We start from the raw sequence: 17492 nt of genomic DNA, 5'->3' as shown, positions 1-17492 counted from the left end.
TGCCTTTCTTATCTATGCAGTGGACACACACACAGAGAAGCCTATTTCTGGAAAGATCCCAGCTTACAACTCTCATGCTTTGCCCATTATTCCTCAGTCCTGAAAGGGTTAAGAGCCTTGACGGTTTGCCTTTCCTTAATGACTGTGTTGGCCCCTGAGTCAATATTTCAACACCCCCCCCCCCCCACGGGCAAATATCTTGTGCAGTCATCCCAAATCCCAAATATAGTAATATTTCCTTGGGACAAATAACTACCTATCTCCTGTGTTGCGCCCCCCCCCCGCCCCCGCCCCGCATCCTTTAAAAGTTACGCCTGGGACGTGGCGAAGTAATACCCAGGAGGGCTCCTGGACTCGTGTGAACTGAAAAAGGCGATAGTTGTGCCCAGAGAGAGAGGGCTGGGCGTGCTTCTCGGAGCTGTGACGCTTGGGGTGGGGGGGACTGTGGTAAAGAGCGGGGGAACTCCGCTTCCGCGAAGGCTCTTGCCAGACGAGCTGAGCCACAGCCTGCGAACCGCCCGCCCCTGCGCAGCCGAGCGCGTCTGCTTAGATCCCTGCAGGACAGCGGCGGGAAAAGGGTCGCGGCGGGAAAGAATCATGGCTACGTCAAGCGCTCTGATTTCGTCCTGATCTCTCTCTCTCTCGGTCTGTCTCCCTTCCATCAATAATTCACCTGAGGGCTTCCCCCCCCTCTCTTCTCCTCCTGGATGCGGAGGGGGGGCTGGACGGCAAAGGACGGGCCAGAGGGAAGTGCCGGCTTGCTCCCGGAGCTGTTGGGGAGGCTGCTTGCCAAAGCGATCTTGAAAGGACCAACGGCGACAAGAACCGCAAGAAAGAAGCGACGACTCGCTGGAAGTGTGCAAGGGAAGCTTCCGCTGCCGGCGCGCTGGTAGTGGGGTGTTGTGAGTGCGCGTGTGAGTGCGTGCGTGTGTGTGAAAGAGAGAGTCTCGGTGTGGTTTTTCCCTCCCCTCCTCTCGCGTGCTTGCTGGTACGGCCGCTTTCGCTTGCTCCGCGGTGGTCGCGCAAGTGTGGAGAAGAGGTAGAAGGCGCAGAGCGGCGTCGGGGCGACGCTCGGAGCCCGGCTGCGCTGTCCGCCTCTCGGTGCTGAACATGGGCGCTTCAAGCAGGGCGCTGTCCATGGTCCCGACCGTCCTCCTGGCGTTGACTCTGCCCGCTTTCCCGGCCTGGGCGCAGAACGACACGGAACCCATCGTGCTGGAAGGGAAATGCCTGGTGGTCTGCGACTCCAACCCGGCCACCGATTCCAAAGGCTCGTCGTCTTCTCCCCTGGGGATCTCCGTGCGGGCCGCCAATTCCAAGGTGGCTTTTTCGGCCGTCAGGAGTACCAACCACGAGCCGTCGGAGATGAGCAACAAAACCAGGATAATCTACTTCGATCAGGTAAAAAAACCCAAAAAATCTGCTCACCTCCCCCCCCCCCAAAAGGGGGGAAGAGATTGTGAAGAATAAATATCTCTGGTTGTAAGGAGTTCTTAATCTGAGGAAGAGTGCTTGCACTCAAAAGCTCACGCCCTGAATAAATCGTTGTTGGTCTTAAAGGTGCTACTGGACTCTGATTCTATTGTGCTACATCAGACCAACACGGCTACCCATTTGAATCTAGCTCTGGTTGTTACTCAGGAAAGAACTGGGAGGATTTCTGTTGTGTGGGGCCATTGAGCAAGCAGGTTAAAAAAAAAAAGTTTAGGACCCCAATTCTGTCTAAGTAGGGAACATTTTTTTAAAAAAATACAAGTGGCTCTTGGGAATGGGATGAGATTAGAGGGGTCTGTGTGTGGTCGGAGGGGGGTGCATTTCCTCGTCAAAGGGGGAAGAGATGGCTACAGGGAGGAGAAGGGGTAAGCAACAGGTGGGAGCCGATTTGTGAACTCTGCACAATGCTCCATGGAAAACAATGGGATGAAACTTACAAAGGGATGGGGAAGACTCAGGAGCAATGAGCTGCTCTCCTCCCACAACCAGTCATCCCCCCCTTCCTTGTCCAAAGAAGTTATAGCCATCTCACTGAACTGAACCAGGCAGCATTTGCGCATTTTGGAATCTATTGACTGAATTAATCATAAGATTGCAACGCGGCTGTTTTGAATGAAAATTTAACTACCTTTTTCATGATTAATTGATTTGGATGTGTATCCTGCTATATACCGAGGGCTCCCAGTGAATTGTGCTGGCGTCTGCCGTTGAACATTCACAATCAGAAGTACTTGTCTTTTAAAAGCTCGTGTTCCAATGATTTTATTGAAGAAATATGTCTCTTGCACATGATAAGGCTGCAGGAAGAAGATCAGACAGATCCCTAACAGAGCCTGGTTTAAAGTAATTGTAAGTGATCTGAAGGAAGGGCAGAATTCAGAGGTCATGCTGTTTCTGCCTGCACTCTGGAAGCCAGATCATATGCAAAGAGGCTTTTGCTTCAAAGTAAATGTACCCTGGACCACAGCAGCACAGCGTGCATGACTGGATATCTGAAGGAGATTTGTGTGGGAGGGGAGAAGGATGCTTTTTTGGAAGACGGTTGAGAGAGGCATGATGCAAACTTCTGAGGATTCCTCAGAAGATCCCTGTTTGGTTTACACCCAAATCTCCCAGCAGTGCTGCCCTTTTATCACTTTGCAAGTGGTCAGAATCTCTAAGTGGAATTTAGATGCAACTTGCAACTCACGAAACAATCCCTCCCCCCCAAGAATTGCATTGGGAAGATTGCAGCACTCGTCTGGGCTGGAAGCCGATATTTGCAGTCAAACAGAGTCAGGTAACCCTGCCGGTCGTACACAGGCAGTCCTTTGTAAGATTCACTGCACCTTAGCTGAGTCGCTGAAGAATGTAGCACTGTTGGGAAGGCTTCCCACATTCTCCTTGCCTTTCCATCCCGACCTCTGCAAAAACCTAACTTTGAAAAAATGCAACTATAAGACCAGGCTATACGAAAGAGGCATATTTATTGACACTTTCTCTAGTGTAAAAGACTGACGTTTCAATTGGGATGATGACGCCTGTCTCATGACCTACAGAATTATTACACTACAGGGGTAGTCAACCTGTGGTCCTCCAGATGTTCATGGACGACAATTCCCATGAGCCCCTGCCAGGTTGTAGGTTGTAGTCCATGAACATCTGGAGGACCACAGGTTGACTACCCCTGCTTTAGAAGACTTCAAAAATTGATTTATTCCCAATGGAGAGTTCCTTGTGTGCTTGTATCTCTCCTACTGGATATGAAGGGTCTTGATTTGGACACCATTAAACCATTAAAGGGTGAGGACAAAAAGAGAGAGAAGGAGAAGAGTTGCAATGATGTTAAGCCAGCTGGCAGCTTGAAATGCCTGCCTCTTCTTGGGAATTGTCTAATATTATCCTCTCAGCTATTTCCTTGCTCAGTCTCTTCTCATTATGTGCGATAGCATTGGAGGAGTGTGCCTTTGCAAATATTAGCCCAACCATCTAATTAAGCCCCTGAAAGTTCCTCTTCCTAAGCATATACTCAGAGAGAGAGGGAGAGAGATGAATCTTCAGTCTCTCCCATGACTACAAAGAGGTCTTGGAACCTTGTCGCTTACTCAGTCACAGTGTCATTAACCTTTTCAAGAGACTCGGAGACAGGTGGATGTGAAAGAAGCTTAGGCATGGGCCAAATATCAGGCAGCTGCTTGTCTCAGTGGAGAGGAAGAAGACAAGCCATGGATTTTTTGGGGAGGAGGGGGGTCCAGGCACAGGTGATGAACCTTGCATTTTAAGTGCCTAAGTACTGTACAGTTAATTCCTCATCTTCTGGTCATGTTCTTGAGCCCCTGCTTGCCCATGAGATACAATCCACACCCCTATACTCTGTTTCACTCACAAGATGTCATGAGCATTCCAACCAGGACTGGAGAAGAAGCCAACGTGTGTTGCTTGTTGTATGGAATGCTATCCATTGCTTTCTCCACCTCACCCCTCAATTGCCACACGGAGGGAAGTCGATCTGCTCAGCCCCAAAACCAGATTGATTTGGATGGAAGTTGTATGGATTTTAAGTCAAAGTTGCAAATGCTAACCCAATGGGCTTGAATGTAATTTTGGTTGAGCTCATGCAAATATATCTACATATCGATAGATACATAGACAGACTGACAGATAGACAGAAAGACACATGGATGGCAGAATATGAAGGCACATGTGAAGGCTTCCAAGAATAAGCAAGGCGGGTTCTTATTTCCCCTAGAGTTTTGTAGGAGAAGCCATGTGATAAAACTGCTTTATGTTATTTATTACATTACTGTATTGTGGACTATTTAGCTGAATAGGGTCTATCCACACCAGCAGCCACTTTCAAGGCAAGGGCCTTCCTCTGTCTTTCTGGGGGGGGGACTTGCATGGACTGGAAGAAATATGTATATGTATCATCATCATTCCTTCCATGCCTTTTGCAGCTATGAGGTCTCCAGCTCAATGATAGAGCATCTGCTTGGTTTGCAGAAGGTCCCCGGTTCAATCCCCAACACCTCCAGTTCAATGATTAGGTAGTAGGTGACGTGAAAGGCCCCTCACCTGAGACCCTGGAGAGCAGCTGCCAGTCTGAGTAGACAATACTGACTTTGAAGGACTGATGATCTGATTCGGTATAAGGCAGCTTTGTGTGTGTGGTCAAATGCTTCTAATAAAAGCTAGAAGAGATGGCCAAGGGAAGAAAGAAGGAAATGAATGTGAGAAAGGTCACCAATGTATGCTTATGCTTTTATTTCTGGGAAGGATTAAGTTCATAGGGTACTCCGAAAAAAGGGTTACATCCTTCTAAGAACAATGAATTCAACGGGCCTTGAATTATGTAACCGTGCTTTGAATGCAACTGTAAGCCACATGCTTTTTAGGGAAAATGGGTTTGGGAGAAAGTATGGTTTGAAGACACTGAGGTGGCCCTAATGAGGAAACCTGGAAGTGAATTTCAGGGACCTTCATCACTAATCTATGGTCTTCCCCATAAATGGCTTAATGAACATTGCCCAAGAAAATTCAACTTGATGATCAAGGTTATTTTCATTGCTCTCTTCCTTTCCATAGTAAGACACCCAAGTGCAATCCTAAGAAGAGTTTGTAGTGGGAAGTGAGGTCAAGTTGCAGCCGATTTATAGTGACCCTGTAGGGTTTTCAAGGCATGAGGTGACCAGAGGTGGTTTGCCATTGCCTGCCTCTGTGTAGTGACTCTTGACTTCTTTGTTGGTCTCCCATCCAAGTACTAAGCAGGGCTGGTCCTGCTTAGCTTCCAAGACCTTATGAGATTGGGCTACTATGGGACATGCAATTCAGGGCAAGCTGAATTACATCCTTCTTAGTCCACTGACTTCATTGGGTTTAGAAGAGTTATGAATTATCTCCATTGTGCAGGGGGTTGGGCTAGATGACCCTGGAGGTCTCTTTCAGCTCTATGATTCTATGAGTGTAACTCTGTGCAGGATTGCACTGTCAGAGGGTGTAACTCCACTTAGGATTACACTAATGGTCTTGAATCCTATGCACCCTTACTCAGAGGCAGTACACACAACTGAATGTCATGGGATTGACTTTATATACGGAGAGTCGTGAAACTTTCGCCCCATAGCTGGGTGTAGTGGTAGAGCAATAATCTCAGGGCTCTCTCAGCCTCACTTCCCTCACAGGGTGCCTGTTGTGGGGAGAGGAAAGGGAAGGCAATTATAAGCCACTTTGAGACTCCTTCGGGTAAAGAGCATATAAGAACCAACAGATTATTCTGATCCTCCTAATAAACCTATGAGACAGATTAAGTTGACAGAAACATTGGCCTGGTCTGGCCACTATGAGGCCTGTGCTGTAGCCAATGTTCTGTGCCTGTCATTTGCGTCCCTTTAATCCCATTTCTCCTTTTGCAAAGTCCAGCTCTTTTTAGAAATAAGTTTTAAATTGGTGATAATGCTGACGGGATGTGGTTGGGGGGTGGGGGTAGGGAGAGATAACACAGGCAGACTAATAGCTCCGTTATAAGCATAGGCAGTTAAAAAGCTGAGGATGAGGTTTGCACCGCAGTATTATCGCAAAACAGAAGGAATGAAGCTGATATCTATTTAGCAGATAACTGCTTATGGTGTAAGACCGATATCCTGATGCCCTTGAAGCTACTGTTCAAACTTGCTTGGGTTTTAATGGACCTGGATCATAATAGCGATCTCACGGGCTTTCTAGATCTGTCTTGATCTCAGTATTCTGATGGATATTGTGTATACAGAGGCTGTTTAATTATGGCATGATGCAATGCCCTGGATTCAGGGATAGTTTCTTGAGTGGTAGTTGTGTGAGAGTGAATTTGGGGAAAGATAAAAAGGTAAAGGTATCCCCTGTGCAAGCACCAAGTCATGTCTGACTCTTGGGGTGACATCCTCCAGCGTTTTCATGGCAGACTCAATACGGGGTGGTTTGCCAGTGCCTTCCCCAGTCATTACCCTTTTCCCAGCAGCAAGCTTGATAAGTATATAAAGGAGTCATTTACCCTGAGACAAGACAATGACAGCTAAACTGTGATGAGATTCTTTACCTGCCAGTAATTGTTTCTTGTTAAACTCTAGCAGCGAAACCAGAGCTTAATTTAACTTTGGAGCAATATAAAAACAAAAGCTGTATTTCCTCATTGCCCCACAAGAAAAAAAATGTGTTCAGGCCATGCACAGATCCCGTATGTCATGCCAGAGTGAGAAACACAAGTGGTTGATAAGCTGATACATAATAAGGTAAAAAGGTAAAGGTATCCCCTGTGCAAGCACTGGGTCATGCCTGACCCTTGGGGTGACGCCCTCTAGCGTTTTCATGGCAGACTCAATACGGGGTGGTTTGCCAGTGCCTTCCCCAGTCATTACCGTTTACCCCCCAGCAAGCTGGGTACTCATTTTACCAACCTCAGAAGGATGGAAGGCTGAGTCAACATTGAGTTGGCTGCTGGAATCGAACTCCCAGCCTCGTCGGCAGAGCTTTCAGGCTGCATGTCTGCTGCCTTACCACTCTGCGGCACAATAGGTTCTTGGAGAAAGATATAGGTTGCCAAATGTTTGTATAATCCATAAATAGGTTGACTGAAGCATTTTAACAAATCTCTCAATATATGAGATGCAATTTTTGAAGCATCTGAATTTTTTGACCTAATGACTGTGCTTGAAGCTGCACTGAAGAGTTTAGAAGTAAACTTGGATTGCTCCAGTAAAAGTCTCCTGTCCTAAAGACAAAGCCACTTGCCTGTGTAGCTATAAAGATGGGGGCAGAGTAGCTAATCCTGAGGAGGGACTATGGCTCAGTGACTGAACATCTACTTGGCATGCAAAAGGTTCAATCCCTGGCTCCTCCAGCCAAAAGGATCAAGTGGTAGGTGGGGAATTCAAGGTGCTGCCCTCAAATGGCTGCAATCTTTTCTCAAGATTTGGGACAGAGGGAGGGGCTAGAGAAGGGAACTTCCCAGTGACACACCCTGGTATGTGGGGTTAGAAACATAGAATCATAGAGTTGGATGGTACCTTCAGGGCCATCTAGTCCAACCCCCTACAGAATACAGGAACTCACAACTACCTGGCCAACCACAGTGACCCAAATTTCATGCCCAAGTGCACCAAAAATCTCCAGAATCCAGCCTGGCCTGGAGGAAATTCATCTACCACCCCACAGTGGCAATTAGCAGTTCCCTGAGCATGCAAGGAAGGGCCACAAGAGACAAACACTGGTGCATCCCTTCCTGCCCATCCACTCAAAATCCGCCTAAGTCCATAAAAACAACCTTCCTGCCAGATGTCTATTTAGCCTCTCCAAAGAAGGAGAACCCACAAGGAGCTATTCCCTCTCCAATGTTGTCCGACATCTATAGATGCTCCCTTGCCCAGCTGTCTTGTAGTTTCCAGCTGTGCTGTCATTTGTATGCAGGAAGGTGGCAGAGGGACCAGTTGCCTTTACACACAAAACCCTTGGCTTCTCCGTGCCATTGGGAAGGTGTGGCGATGGAGGACTGGTGGCTGTCAGGGCCAGCTCACACCAAAGCTCGCCCCAGAGGAAAGAACATGGGGTTTGTGTTGGGTGGGCCCAGCCTTTGCTCTGTGGTGTCTCATTGCTGGGCTGCCTGCAGGCAATGTATTCCCTGACAAGCCATTCTCCACCTGCCAGGGCAAGAGTTAGAGGAGCAGAAGAATCTACAGAGAGTCTACAGCCCTGATCCATGAACGGAACTGTCTGGGGACCTGGAAGCATGGGGCCCGTAGCATGTGCTACCTGGCTATACCGGCCCTGCATATAAGGCACCCAGTCCTGGCCGCCATACTCTAGAAATCATTGGTCTAGGGCAGTGATACTCTGTATTCTTGGTGGTTGGGGGTGACCATGGGAGGGTTTCTGTAGTTCTGGCTCCAGTGGTATATCTCCTGATGGCACCTTGGTTTTGGCCACTGTGTGACACAAACTATTGGACTGGGTGGACCACTGGCTGATCCAACATGGATTCTCTTGTGTGCACTTCATCAGATGCGAGTAAGACTAAGGTTCCATCAGCGCTTATATTCTGGTCAGAAGGTGGGATGGGTGTTACAAAGCAAGGGCCAGTTGGATCCAGGATGCAGAGGGGTGGCTATAGCAGTAAAGAGTAGAGGTGAATTGGATAGGAGTTCCTGGGAGGCTTGATGGCAGATCTGGATTTGCTTCGGTATAGTGTGCAAAATAGCCATGAATCACAGCAGGTTGTGATAGACAGACAGACAGACAGACATACAGAGAGTTAACTGATGTGTGATTCTTGTATTTCGTGAGGGGGGAGGGTTGTATGCAATTACACTGCAAGTAGATCCAAAAAATTAGAGTATCTATAGAAATCTATAGAAAGAGCCTCTTGTGGCGCAGAGTGGTAAGGCAGCCGCCTGAAAGCTCTGCCCATGAGGCTGGGAGTTCGATCCCAGCAGCCGGCTCAAGGTTGACTCAGCCTTCCATCCTTCCGAGGTCGGTAAAATGAGTACCCGGCTTGCTGGGGGGTAAACGGTCATGACTGGGGAAGGCACTGGCAAACCACCCCGTATTGAGTCTGCCATGAAAACACTAGAGGGCGTCACCCCAAGGGCCAGACATGACTCGGTGCTTGCACAGGGGATACCTTTACCTTTACCTTTATAGAAATGGGTTCCTCTTCAAATTAAAATTGAGAACCGCTGACCTCAGAACATGGGAAGGGAAACATCTCCAGTCATGGGATGAGTTTCAAAGCCCAGCATGAACTGTGTGAAATATCGATTCACAGGGGAAATGATCAATATGTGATGCTCCCAGCCACAGGACACAGTGGTGGTCACTCATTTATTTGGTTTCAAAGGGAATTAGATATATCTATGGAGGCCTAATGCTGGGAGCGATCGAGGGCAAAAGAAGAAGGGACCACAGAGAATGAGGTGGCTGGATGGAGTCACTGAAGCAGTCGGTGGAAACTTAAATGGACTCTGGGGAATGGTAGAGGACAGGAAGGCCTGGAGGATCACTGTCAATGGGGTCGCGATGGGTCGGACACGACTTCGCACCTAACAACAATGGAGGGCAGACATATCCATGTGTGTTAGCGATAATGATTACGTGGAACCTCTATACAAAACACAACAGCTCTTCCAGGGCAAGGGAGACCTATTACCCTGCTTCAAAGTTTCTAAGGAGTATCTGGTTGGTCACAGTGGGAGAAAATATGCCAGGCCAGCAGGACGTTTGGTTTGATCCAGTATACCAGGCCAAATTGTCAAAATGTCTCATTTAACACAGAGTATAACTCATCCATTAAACATTATCTTTCTTTGGACTGCATTTATTTGTTAGAAGTGCATCCAGCTGGGTGGGTACACTTTTGTCTTGTCATTTTTTTAAAAGATCTATGGAAAAGTCAACATACAGGTCATCGAGAGTCACCTGAGCATCTTTACCTGTCTGTCCTTTACCTGGCTGTGCTCCCAGGTTTGGATCTGGCAATGCATGAGCAGAAATGTAATCAGTACATACCTGCTGGTGCAAGCTCTTGTGCAATGCCTAGAAAATGCATGGAAAGATTGTGGGGGGTCAAGTACATTTATGTGAGGCATGATGCACTAATGCTTCATGGTAGGTGTGAGCACAGCCTTGTGCCCAACTGCAGATTCAGGATTTTTCACAGCATGAGGTGAGGGCAGTGGATGGAAGGAGTTCTCCCCCCTCTCCCATTAATACCTGGGAGCACCCAATGATGAACAACAAAGAGGGCAAACAAAAGAAACACTTGGATCATTTTTAAAGAGAAAGAGAGAGAGAGAGAGAGAGAGAGAGAGAGAGTCAGACAGACAGACAGAAGACACATAGAGAGAAGAGATAGGTTTTTTATACCCTGCTTTTTACTATCTGAAGGAATCTCAAAGCACCTTATAATTGCCTTCCCTTCCTCTCTCCACAACAGACACCCCGTGAAGTAGGTGAGGCCAAGAGAGGTCTGAGAAGAACTGTGACTAGCCCATGGTCACCCAGCTGGCTGCATATGGAGGAGAAGTGGGGAATCAAACCCAGTTCTCCACAGCACACTTGGCCAGACAATGAAATGGAAGTTAGAAGACCACATATGTTAGTACACAGTCTCCATTATATTATGTACTAATCCATAAGTGGCCTCATAACTCCCATTTCATTGTCTGATGGAGTGTACATAGACTTGAAAGCTGCTCTCTGATTTTATTGTGCTACTTCAGACCAACACGGCTGCTCATTTGAATCTATCCTTATTGAAGGCACCACATTTACCTGCTTGGAATGGAACTCCATCAACCTTACACAGAAACTTGCATGTAACAGAATTGATTTTTGCTATATATTCCCTGTCACGTAAGAAGATCATAGTCTGACGAAGGGTGCTTGCACTCGAAAGCTCATGCCCTGAATAAATCTTTGTTGGTCTTAAAGGTGCTTCTGGGCTCTGATTTTATTGTGCTACTTCAGACCAACATGGCTACCCATTTGAATCTTGCTTCTACCTTGAATAAAACCTTGGTCTTGACCATGCCACTGGACTCAAACTTGGTCCTGCTGCTTCAAGCCAACACAGCTCCACACCTGACTCTACCTTCATAGATCAACATGGGTAGACATGTCCTTTCTTTACCTTCTCTGTCCCATGCATGGTTTTGCAAGCCTCTATTCATGTCACCCTTTCAGTCATTATTTCTGGTGCCACTGGACTAAAACTTCATCTTGATCTACTTGTTCTCCTGAGAGTCAGATGTCTGCCCATATGGAGGCTGATTGGCATTTGAGGTCATAGTTTCGAGGCATTTCAATTCCCAGCCTTAAATATAGGCCCTGGGCACTAACTAGCATATTTCCTCCCTGCAGTGCTCAACATATTGCACTGAATCACTGCAATTGCACTACATCACCGGTTATCTTCCGAATCAGGTTCAAGGTTTTGGTTTTGACCTTCAAGGCCATCCGTGGTCTGGGCCCAGCGTATATGTAAAGGTAAAGGTAAAGGTATCCCCTGTGCAAGCACCGGGTCATGTCTGACCCTTGGGGTGACGCCCTCTAGCGTTTTCATGGCAGACTCAATACGGGGTGGTTTGTCAGTGCCTTCCCCAGTCATTACCGTTTACCCCCCAGCAAGCTGGGTCCTCATTTTACCGACCTCAGAAGGATGGAAGGCTGAGTCAACCTTGAGCCGGCTGCTGGGATCGAACTCCCAACCTCATGGGCAGACAGCTTCAGACAGCATATCGCTGCCTTACCACTCTGCGCCACAAGAGGCTCATCAGTGTATATGAGGGACTGCTTATTGCCCTATGTCCCCCGCAGGGCCTTACGCTCTGCGGGGGCTAACCTATTGGTCATTCCCGGTCCCAAGGAAGCTTGCCTGGCCTCGACCAGGGCCAGGGCCTTTTCGGTCCTGGCCCCAACCTGGTGGAATGAGCTCCCGGGAGAGCTGCGGGCCCTGCAGGAACTATCATCATTCTGCAGGGCCTGCAAGATGGAGCTCTTCCTCCAGGCTTTCGGTTGAGGCCGGGCAGCAAGAAGATCTAGCCCCCTCTCCCAAATTTGACGGTTGCGTCTGTCATCTTTCCCCTCCCTTTCCCTTCTTAGTGGGTGTGGAATTGGGTTAGTTATATTGAATTTTGCCGCCATTCTTGTCTTAACTTTGTAATTAATTGTATTATGTTTTATTGTGCTTTTATTGCTTTAGGGGATTGGTTTTTATGTGACCCGCCTCGAGCCTCCTAGGGGAGGCAGGATATAAATAATAATAATAATAATAATAATAATAATAATAATAATAATAATAATAATAATAATAATAATAATAATAATAATAATAATAGTGGTGTAGTAAGGTCATACCTTGGTTCTCAAGGCAACTGTTGGCATTCAGGTTGCACATACCGGTACTTTATCTGCATGGCTACTTGCTGATAGAGTTGGAGAACTTGGATCGTGGTGCTGAAAATGCCTATTAAACACACAGACTTCTCTTGGAATCCAGGCTATCTTAAAACAAATGGAACAAGGAGACCTATTCCCTATGAGAGCCAGTTTGGTGTAGTGGTTAGGAGTGTGGACTTCTAATCTGGCATGCCAGGTTCGATTCCCCACTCCCCCACATGCAAGCAGATGGGTGACCTTGGGCTCCCCACAGCCCTGATAAAGCTGTTCTGACCGAGCGGTAATATCAGGGCTCTCTCAGCCTCACCCACCCCACAGGGTGTCTGTTCTGGGGAGAGGAAAAGGAAGGCGACTGTAAGCCGCTTTCAGCCTCTTTCAGGTAGAGAAAAGTGGCATATAAGAACCAACTCTTCTTCTTCTTCTTCTTCTTCTTCTTCTTCTTCTTCTTCTTCTTCTTCTTCCCTAGAAGTCCTTACTAAGTATTTGCCACCGGATCCTAGGTGTGTGTACTCAGAAATAAGTCCCACTTAGACTTCCTCCAAAATAAATCTGCATAGAATTTCAGCCTCAGAAAGCAATTTCAAGAAAAGCTATATCTGGCTGAAAAAATAAATCTTTCCCTTATGTAAGCAAATAATCATTTTATGTGCAATATATTAGTGTAAACAAATATTGGAATGAAATAAGGAACCAAGCTCAACTTCAGCCCAGAATAGCCCTGGTAATGAATTTTGCATCTATTGCAAATTAATTATGTTCTTTTTCAGCACTCTGAATGCTTATGTTAATTCTTGGTTTTTCTCCCCTCTTTTTATTTGTAGATCCTAGTAAATGTGGGGAATTTCTTTACGTTGGAGTCTGTCTTCGTAGCACCAAGAAAAGGAATTTACAGTTTTAATTTTCATGTAATTAAAGTCTATCAGAGCCAAACAATCCAGGTAAGCTGATTTGAACTTCTATGGGGATGCTGATGTTTCCTTGCTTCTCTCCCCCTCCCCCTCCCCTGCCTTGCACTGATCATTGGATGGTGTCTGAAACAGATTTTTTTGTATCTAGAAACAGTCAAGGTGAAATGGTTGGAGGAACTTGGGAATCATGTTCGCTATCACTGGAAACATCTTTAGAAGAAAGTGTAGAACTCCTTGGGGCTTAGCTTGGCCAATGCAGATGGATTCTATTTGATTTGATTTAGAAAACACCCCTTTCCACCAGCAGGCTTGGGATGGTATATATCAATAGATTAAAACATTCCTAGGCAAGTTAAAAGGCATCCTAAAGTAGGTTTCTTGATGGTCCTGGAAGGGTTTCCTAATGGGTGGGAGATAATTAATTTTTCATATATATTTTTTAAATTTGTTAAACGTTTATGGGATGATATGGCCATATATGGTCATGTTGACCCACTCACTCCTCCCAAAATGGCTAGTGATGGGCCTGGAGGGGTTGGGAAAGGGAGTGGCCCTGGGTTGGCATATACACAACTATGCTTCCCAACCATATCCTGCACCATCGCATCACTTCTGGGTTTTTTTTTTTTTGAAGCCTGATGAATGTTTTAGGGCAGTGGTTCCCAACCTTTTTATCATCGGGGACCACTCAATGCTGGGGACCACTCAATGCTGAGGCCCGGTGGGGGGGGTAGTTTACTCCTCTACTCTCAACCACTGCCCTAGCGCTCTCTGATCGCTATGGTAATGTTTAAACATCCCTTCAAAATAAGATACAGACACACCACAACAATGAAGTGTGTTGTAAAGGGCTGGGGGGGATGAAGTAAAGGGCCGGGGGGGGGGGAGAAGGCGTCCTTCGGGGCCCACCTCCAATTAGTCAAAGGACCACACGTGGTCCGCAGTCCACAGGTTGGGGGTCGCTATTTTAGAGGATTCCCAAGAGTGAAAAAGTTGAGAAAGGCTGTCCTAAACAAGTAAACACCAACCATCCCAAACTCTGGAACAAGCTGAGACAAAGCATAAGCATGAACATAAGCATGAACATGGCAGCTTGGTATAGTGGTTAAGATTGGCAGCTTCTAACCCGGCGAGCTGGGTTTGATTCCCCACTCCTCCCCATGCAGCCAGCTGGGTGATAGCCAATGCCAGCCAGTATCATAATGCCCCTGTGCAAACCTATGGTAGGGGTCTCATTTGGAAAATGTGGTTCTAGTAACTGTGCCTTAAAAAGGATATTCTAGCAAAAGGGCAGAAAAGGGCAACTAAAGTGATTAGATTAAGGAGATGGGTCAGTTTCCTTAGGAAGAAAGGTTAAAGTGGTCCGGGCTCTTTAGCTTGGAGAAATGATGGTTGAGGTTTACAAAGTTATACATGGGATAGAGAAGTTATGAAAAGAAGTCCTTTTATCCCTTATTCACAATACAAGAACTCACGAGGCACTCAATGAAATTCACGAGAAGAAGAATTAACCCCTGGAATTCACTGCCACAGGAAGTGGTGGGGGCTCCAAGCATGGACAGCTTCAAGAGGGGATTGGATAAACATACGGAGCAGAGGTCCATCTGTGGCGATTAGCCATAAGGTATAGAGGGAAAACTATGTCTGGGGCAGAGAAGATCTGTAGTCTTGGTGCTTGGGAGCATCTGTGGGAAAGCTTGTGGACCTCCTGATGGCATCTGAGTTTTTGCCACTGTGACCGATTATGCACGGGCTGGAATGCCCACGATGGTGGCAACAAGGCTTCAGGGAAAATCCCCAATTATGCACAATGTCGCCGCCATCTGAGTCCTGGCCTGACCCAGGCCCTCAGAAGACCCGCGTTAAGAAAACAGGGATTCTTCCAGGGGCCTGGATCCGCTGAGGGCTCTGCGGAGCTGACAGAGGAGTCCCCCCACCCCCACAATGGTATGAGAGCAGCATGTTGATACCCACCATCGTGCAGTGGGGGGGCCATACTCTCAATTCCCCCCCACTGCTGCTGCCGTGGCGAGGGGTCACTCCCAGCCCAGCATTGTGTGCCCAGGGGCGTTGCATCGGCATAACCAGCATGTGCTGGGGGAGACCCTCTCCTGTGCATACTCTGGGAATGGCGGGGCTTTTTGCAATGGAACAGCAGCAGCCTGGAATAGCTGCCGCCATGCATAATAGGTCTATGTGATGCCGAGTTTGGGGCTGAATGACCATTGGCCTGATCCAAGATGAATTGTGCTTGATGGACAACTAATGGAATCCCTGCAGAATGAGGCTAATATGCACAGACTGCCTTCATTCTGTGGCTTCCTGCCCCAGATGGAGTCTCCAAGATGACTTTGAGGAGAGACCTATGTAGAGTATACTGCAATAGTTTAGTCTTGATGTCACCGTAGAATGAATGGAGGTGGTCAGATTAGCCGAGTCATTTTCTGGGCGAAACTAAATTTATAGAAAGGGGTGTGGGGTTTTTCGTTGCTTGTTTTGTAGCTGCATTAAGTTGTTTCTCCAGCAGTAATGCTGGATCTAACATAACCCCTTATCCAAATCCACCAAGATCAGCTTAAAGTGGGGGATCACCAGGCACTTCTAGATCCCTGCTTTCCCAAGCAACCTTACCTTTGTGCTTCAAGGGTTTAGTTTCCATTTGTTCACAGCCTTTTAACTACTGTGGAGAGGCAGTGATTGAGGACCTCTACCTGAATCAGCAAGTGATTTGGATATGGAGATGAAGAACTTGGTGTCACCAGCATATGAATGACAGCCAATCCCAAAACGATGAATGATTAGTCCTAAGGACTTGGCAAATAATTTGAATTGAATGGGGAATAGTGCTATACCCTGTGGAATCCCACATGATAGGTGTCAGTTGGCTTCCCTGGGCAACCCCTTCTTCTTCTTCTTCTTCTTCTTCTTCTTCTTCTTCTTCTTCTTCTTCTTCTTCTTCTTCTTCTTCTTCTTCTTCTTCTTCTTCTTCTTCTTCTTCTTCTTCTTCTTCTTCATCATCATCATCATCATCATCATTTTTGTTTTTGTATCCTGCCCTTTCTGGTAGTTCAGGGTGGGTTATGGCACGTTAAAACAATCCATTCTTAAAAACCAGTATAAGCACATCTATATTTGAGTTTGGTCCATGAGGAATTACATGAACCAGTTTAGAGCACCTCCCTTCATTGTGACTTCTGTGTCCAAATGTCTCAACAAGATGACATTGTCCACCCTATCTAAGGATGCAGATGAATCCAGTAGGATCAACAAATAAATATGAACTTGTTTCTACATTCAGGTGGAGGTCATCAACCAAAGCCACCAGAGGTGTCTCTGTCCCATAGCCAGGCCTGAAGCCAGACTGAAAAGAGTCCAGAACTGATGATTTATCCAAGAAGACTTTGAGTTGGTCACCTACTACTTTCTCAGTAACATTGTCCAAAAATGGTAGATAAAAGACTGGGGAATTATTGGCCCCATCATTCTTCTGTAGGGATTTTTTAAAAAGCAGTGGAAAGAGATTTTTTTTCTTTGAGAGAGACCCACTGAGTAAGTGACCACTTTATGATGGACCTCAAGGGCTCATTGCTGTGGTCCTTGGTTCATTTTAGCAGCCAGAGTGGGAAAGGATCCAGGGCACAACCAGTGGCCTTCTCAGTTCCCAGGATTCTGTCAAGACCCATTACAGTAATTGGGTCACAATAGTCCATAAGCAGACCAGAAGGATATACTGTCTATTCCTTCTGACTGACCTATGTTGCAACCAGGCATCCAGATCAGTGTGCATCTGCAATATTTTATTGGCAGGAAACTTGGCAAAAGTATCACAACTGATTTTTGTTCCTGAGTCAATAAAGGCTCGGATTCAGGTGTCAGCAGATAAGCTTAAACAACAGGGATTGTTGTCGACCAGCTGATGTAACGGGAGCAGAGGGGTCACATCTCTTTCCTGCTATCACTGCTGTTTTGTAGGTCACCAGTGGCTTCTAGGGCACATTCTGTTAGATTCACTGCAAGCTTTGGGCCAGCACCCTTCTCAGTGTCACCCAGTCTCTTTGGGTCACGGTGTCTGATTAGTTTCATTTTAAGCTTTGAAATGCTTCTCTGTATGCGATTCTTCTTTGTTGTAACCTGCCCGATTTATTTTTGGTTTTTATTGATGTTGCGATTTATATCCCGCCGCTCTCA

The 17492-nt window shown here is 46.7% G+C and overlaps 1 protein-coding gene across 2 annotated transcripts in view; it reads left to right on the top strand.

Moving 5' to 3' along the window:
* Positions 1-438: 438 nt before the first annotated feature.
* The window catches only part of CBLN4 (cerebellin 4 precursor), a 30445-nt gene continuing 13391 nt past the window's right edge, over positions 439-17492 (top strand). The window contains exons 1-2 of one of the 2 annotated variants that reach the window (XM_077335659.1): positions 439-1401; positions 13218-13334. In XM_077335659.1, the coding sequence (XP_077191774.1) occupies positions 1111-1401; positions 13218-13334 (408 nt within the window). In that variant the 5' untranslated portion in view covers positions 439-1110. The remainder of the gene's footprint in view (positions 1402-13217; positions 13335-17492) is intronic. The other variant, XM_077335658.1, reaches the window with a different exon arrangement.

This window comes from Paroedura picta, chromosome 4 (genome assembly GCF_049243985.1).
Source record: "Paroedura picta isolate Pp20150507F chromosome 4, Ppicta_v3.0, whole genome shotgun sequence".
Classification (NCBI taxonomy): domain Eukaryota; kingdom Metazoa; phylum Chordata; class Lepidosauria; order Squamata; family Gekkonidae; genus Paroedura; species Paroedura picta.
Note: the sequence above shows the minus strand (reverse complement) of the source record. Positions and strands in the feature narration are given on the sequence as shown.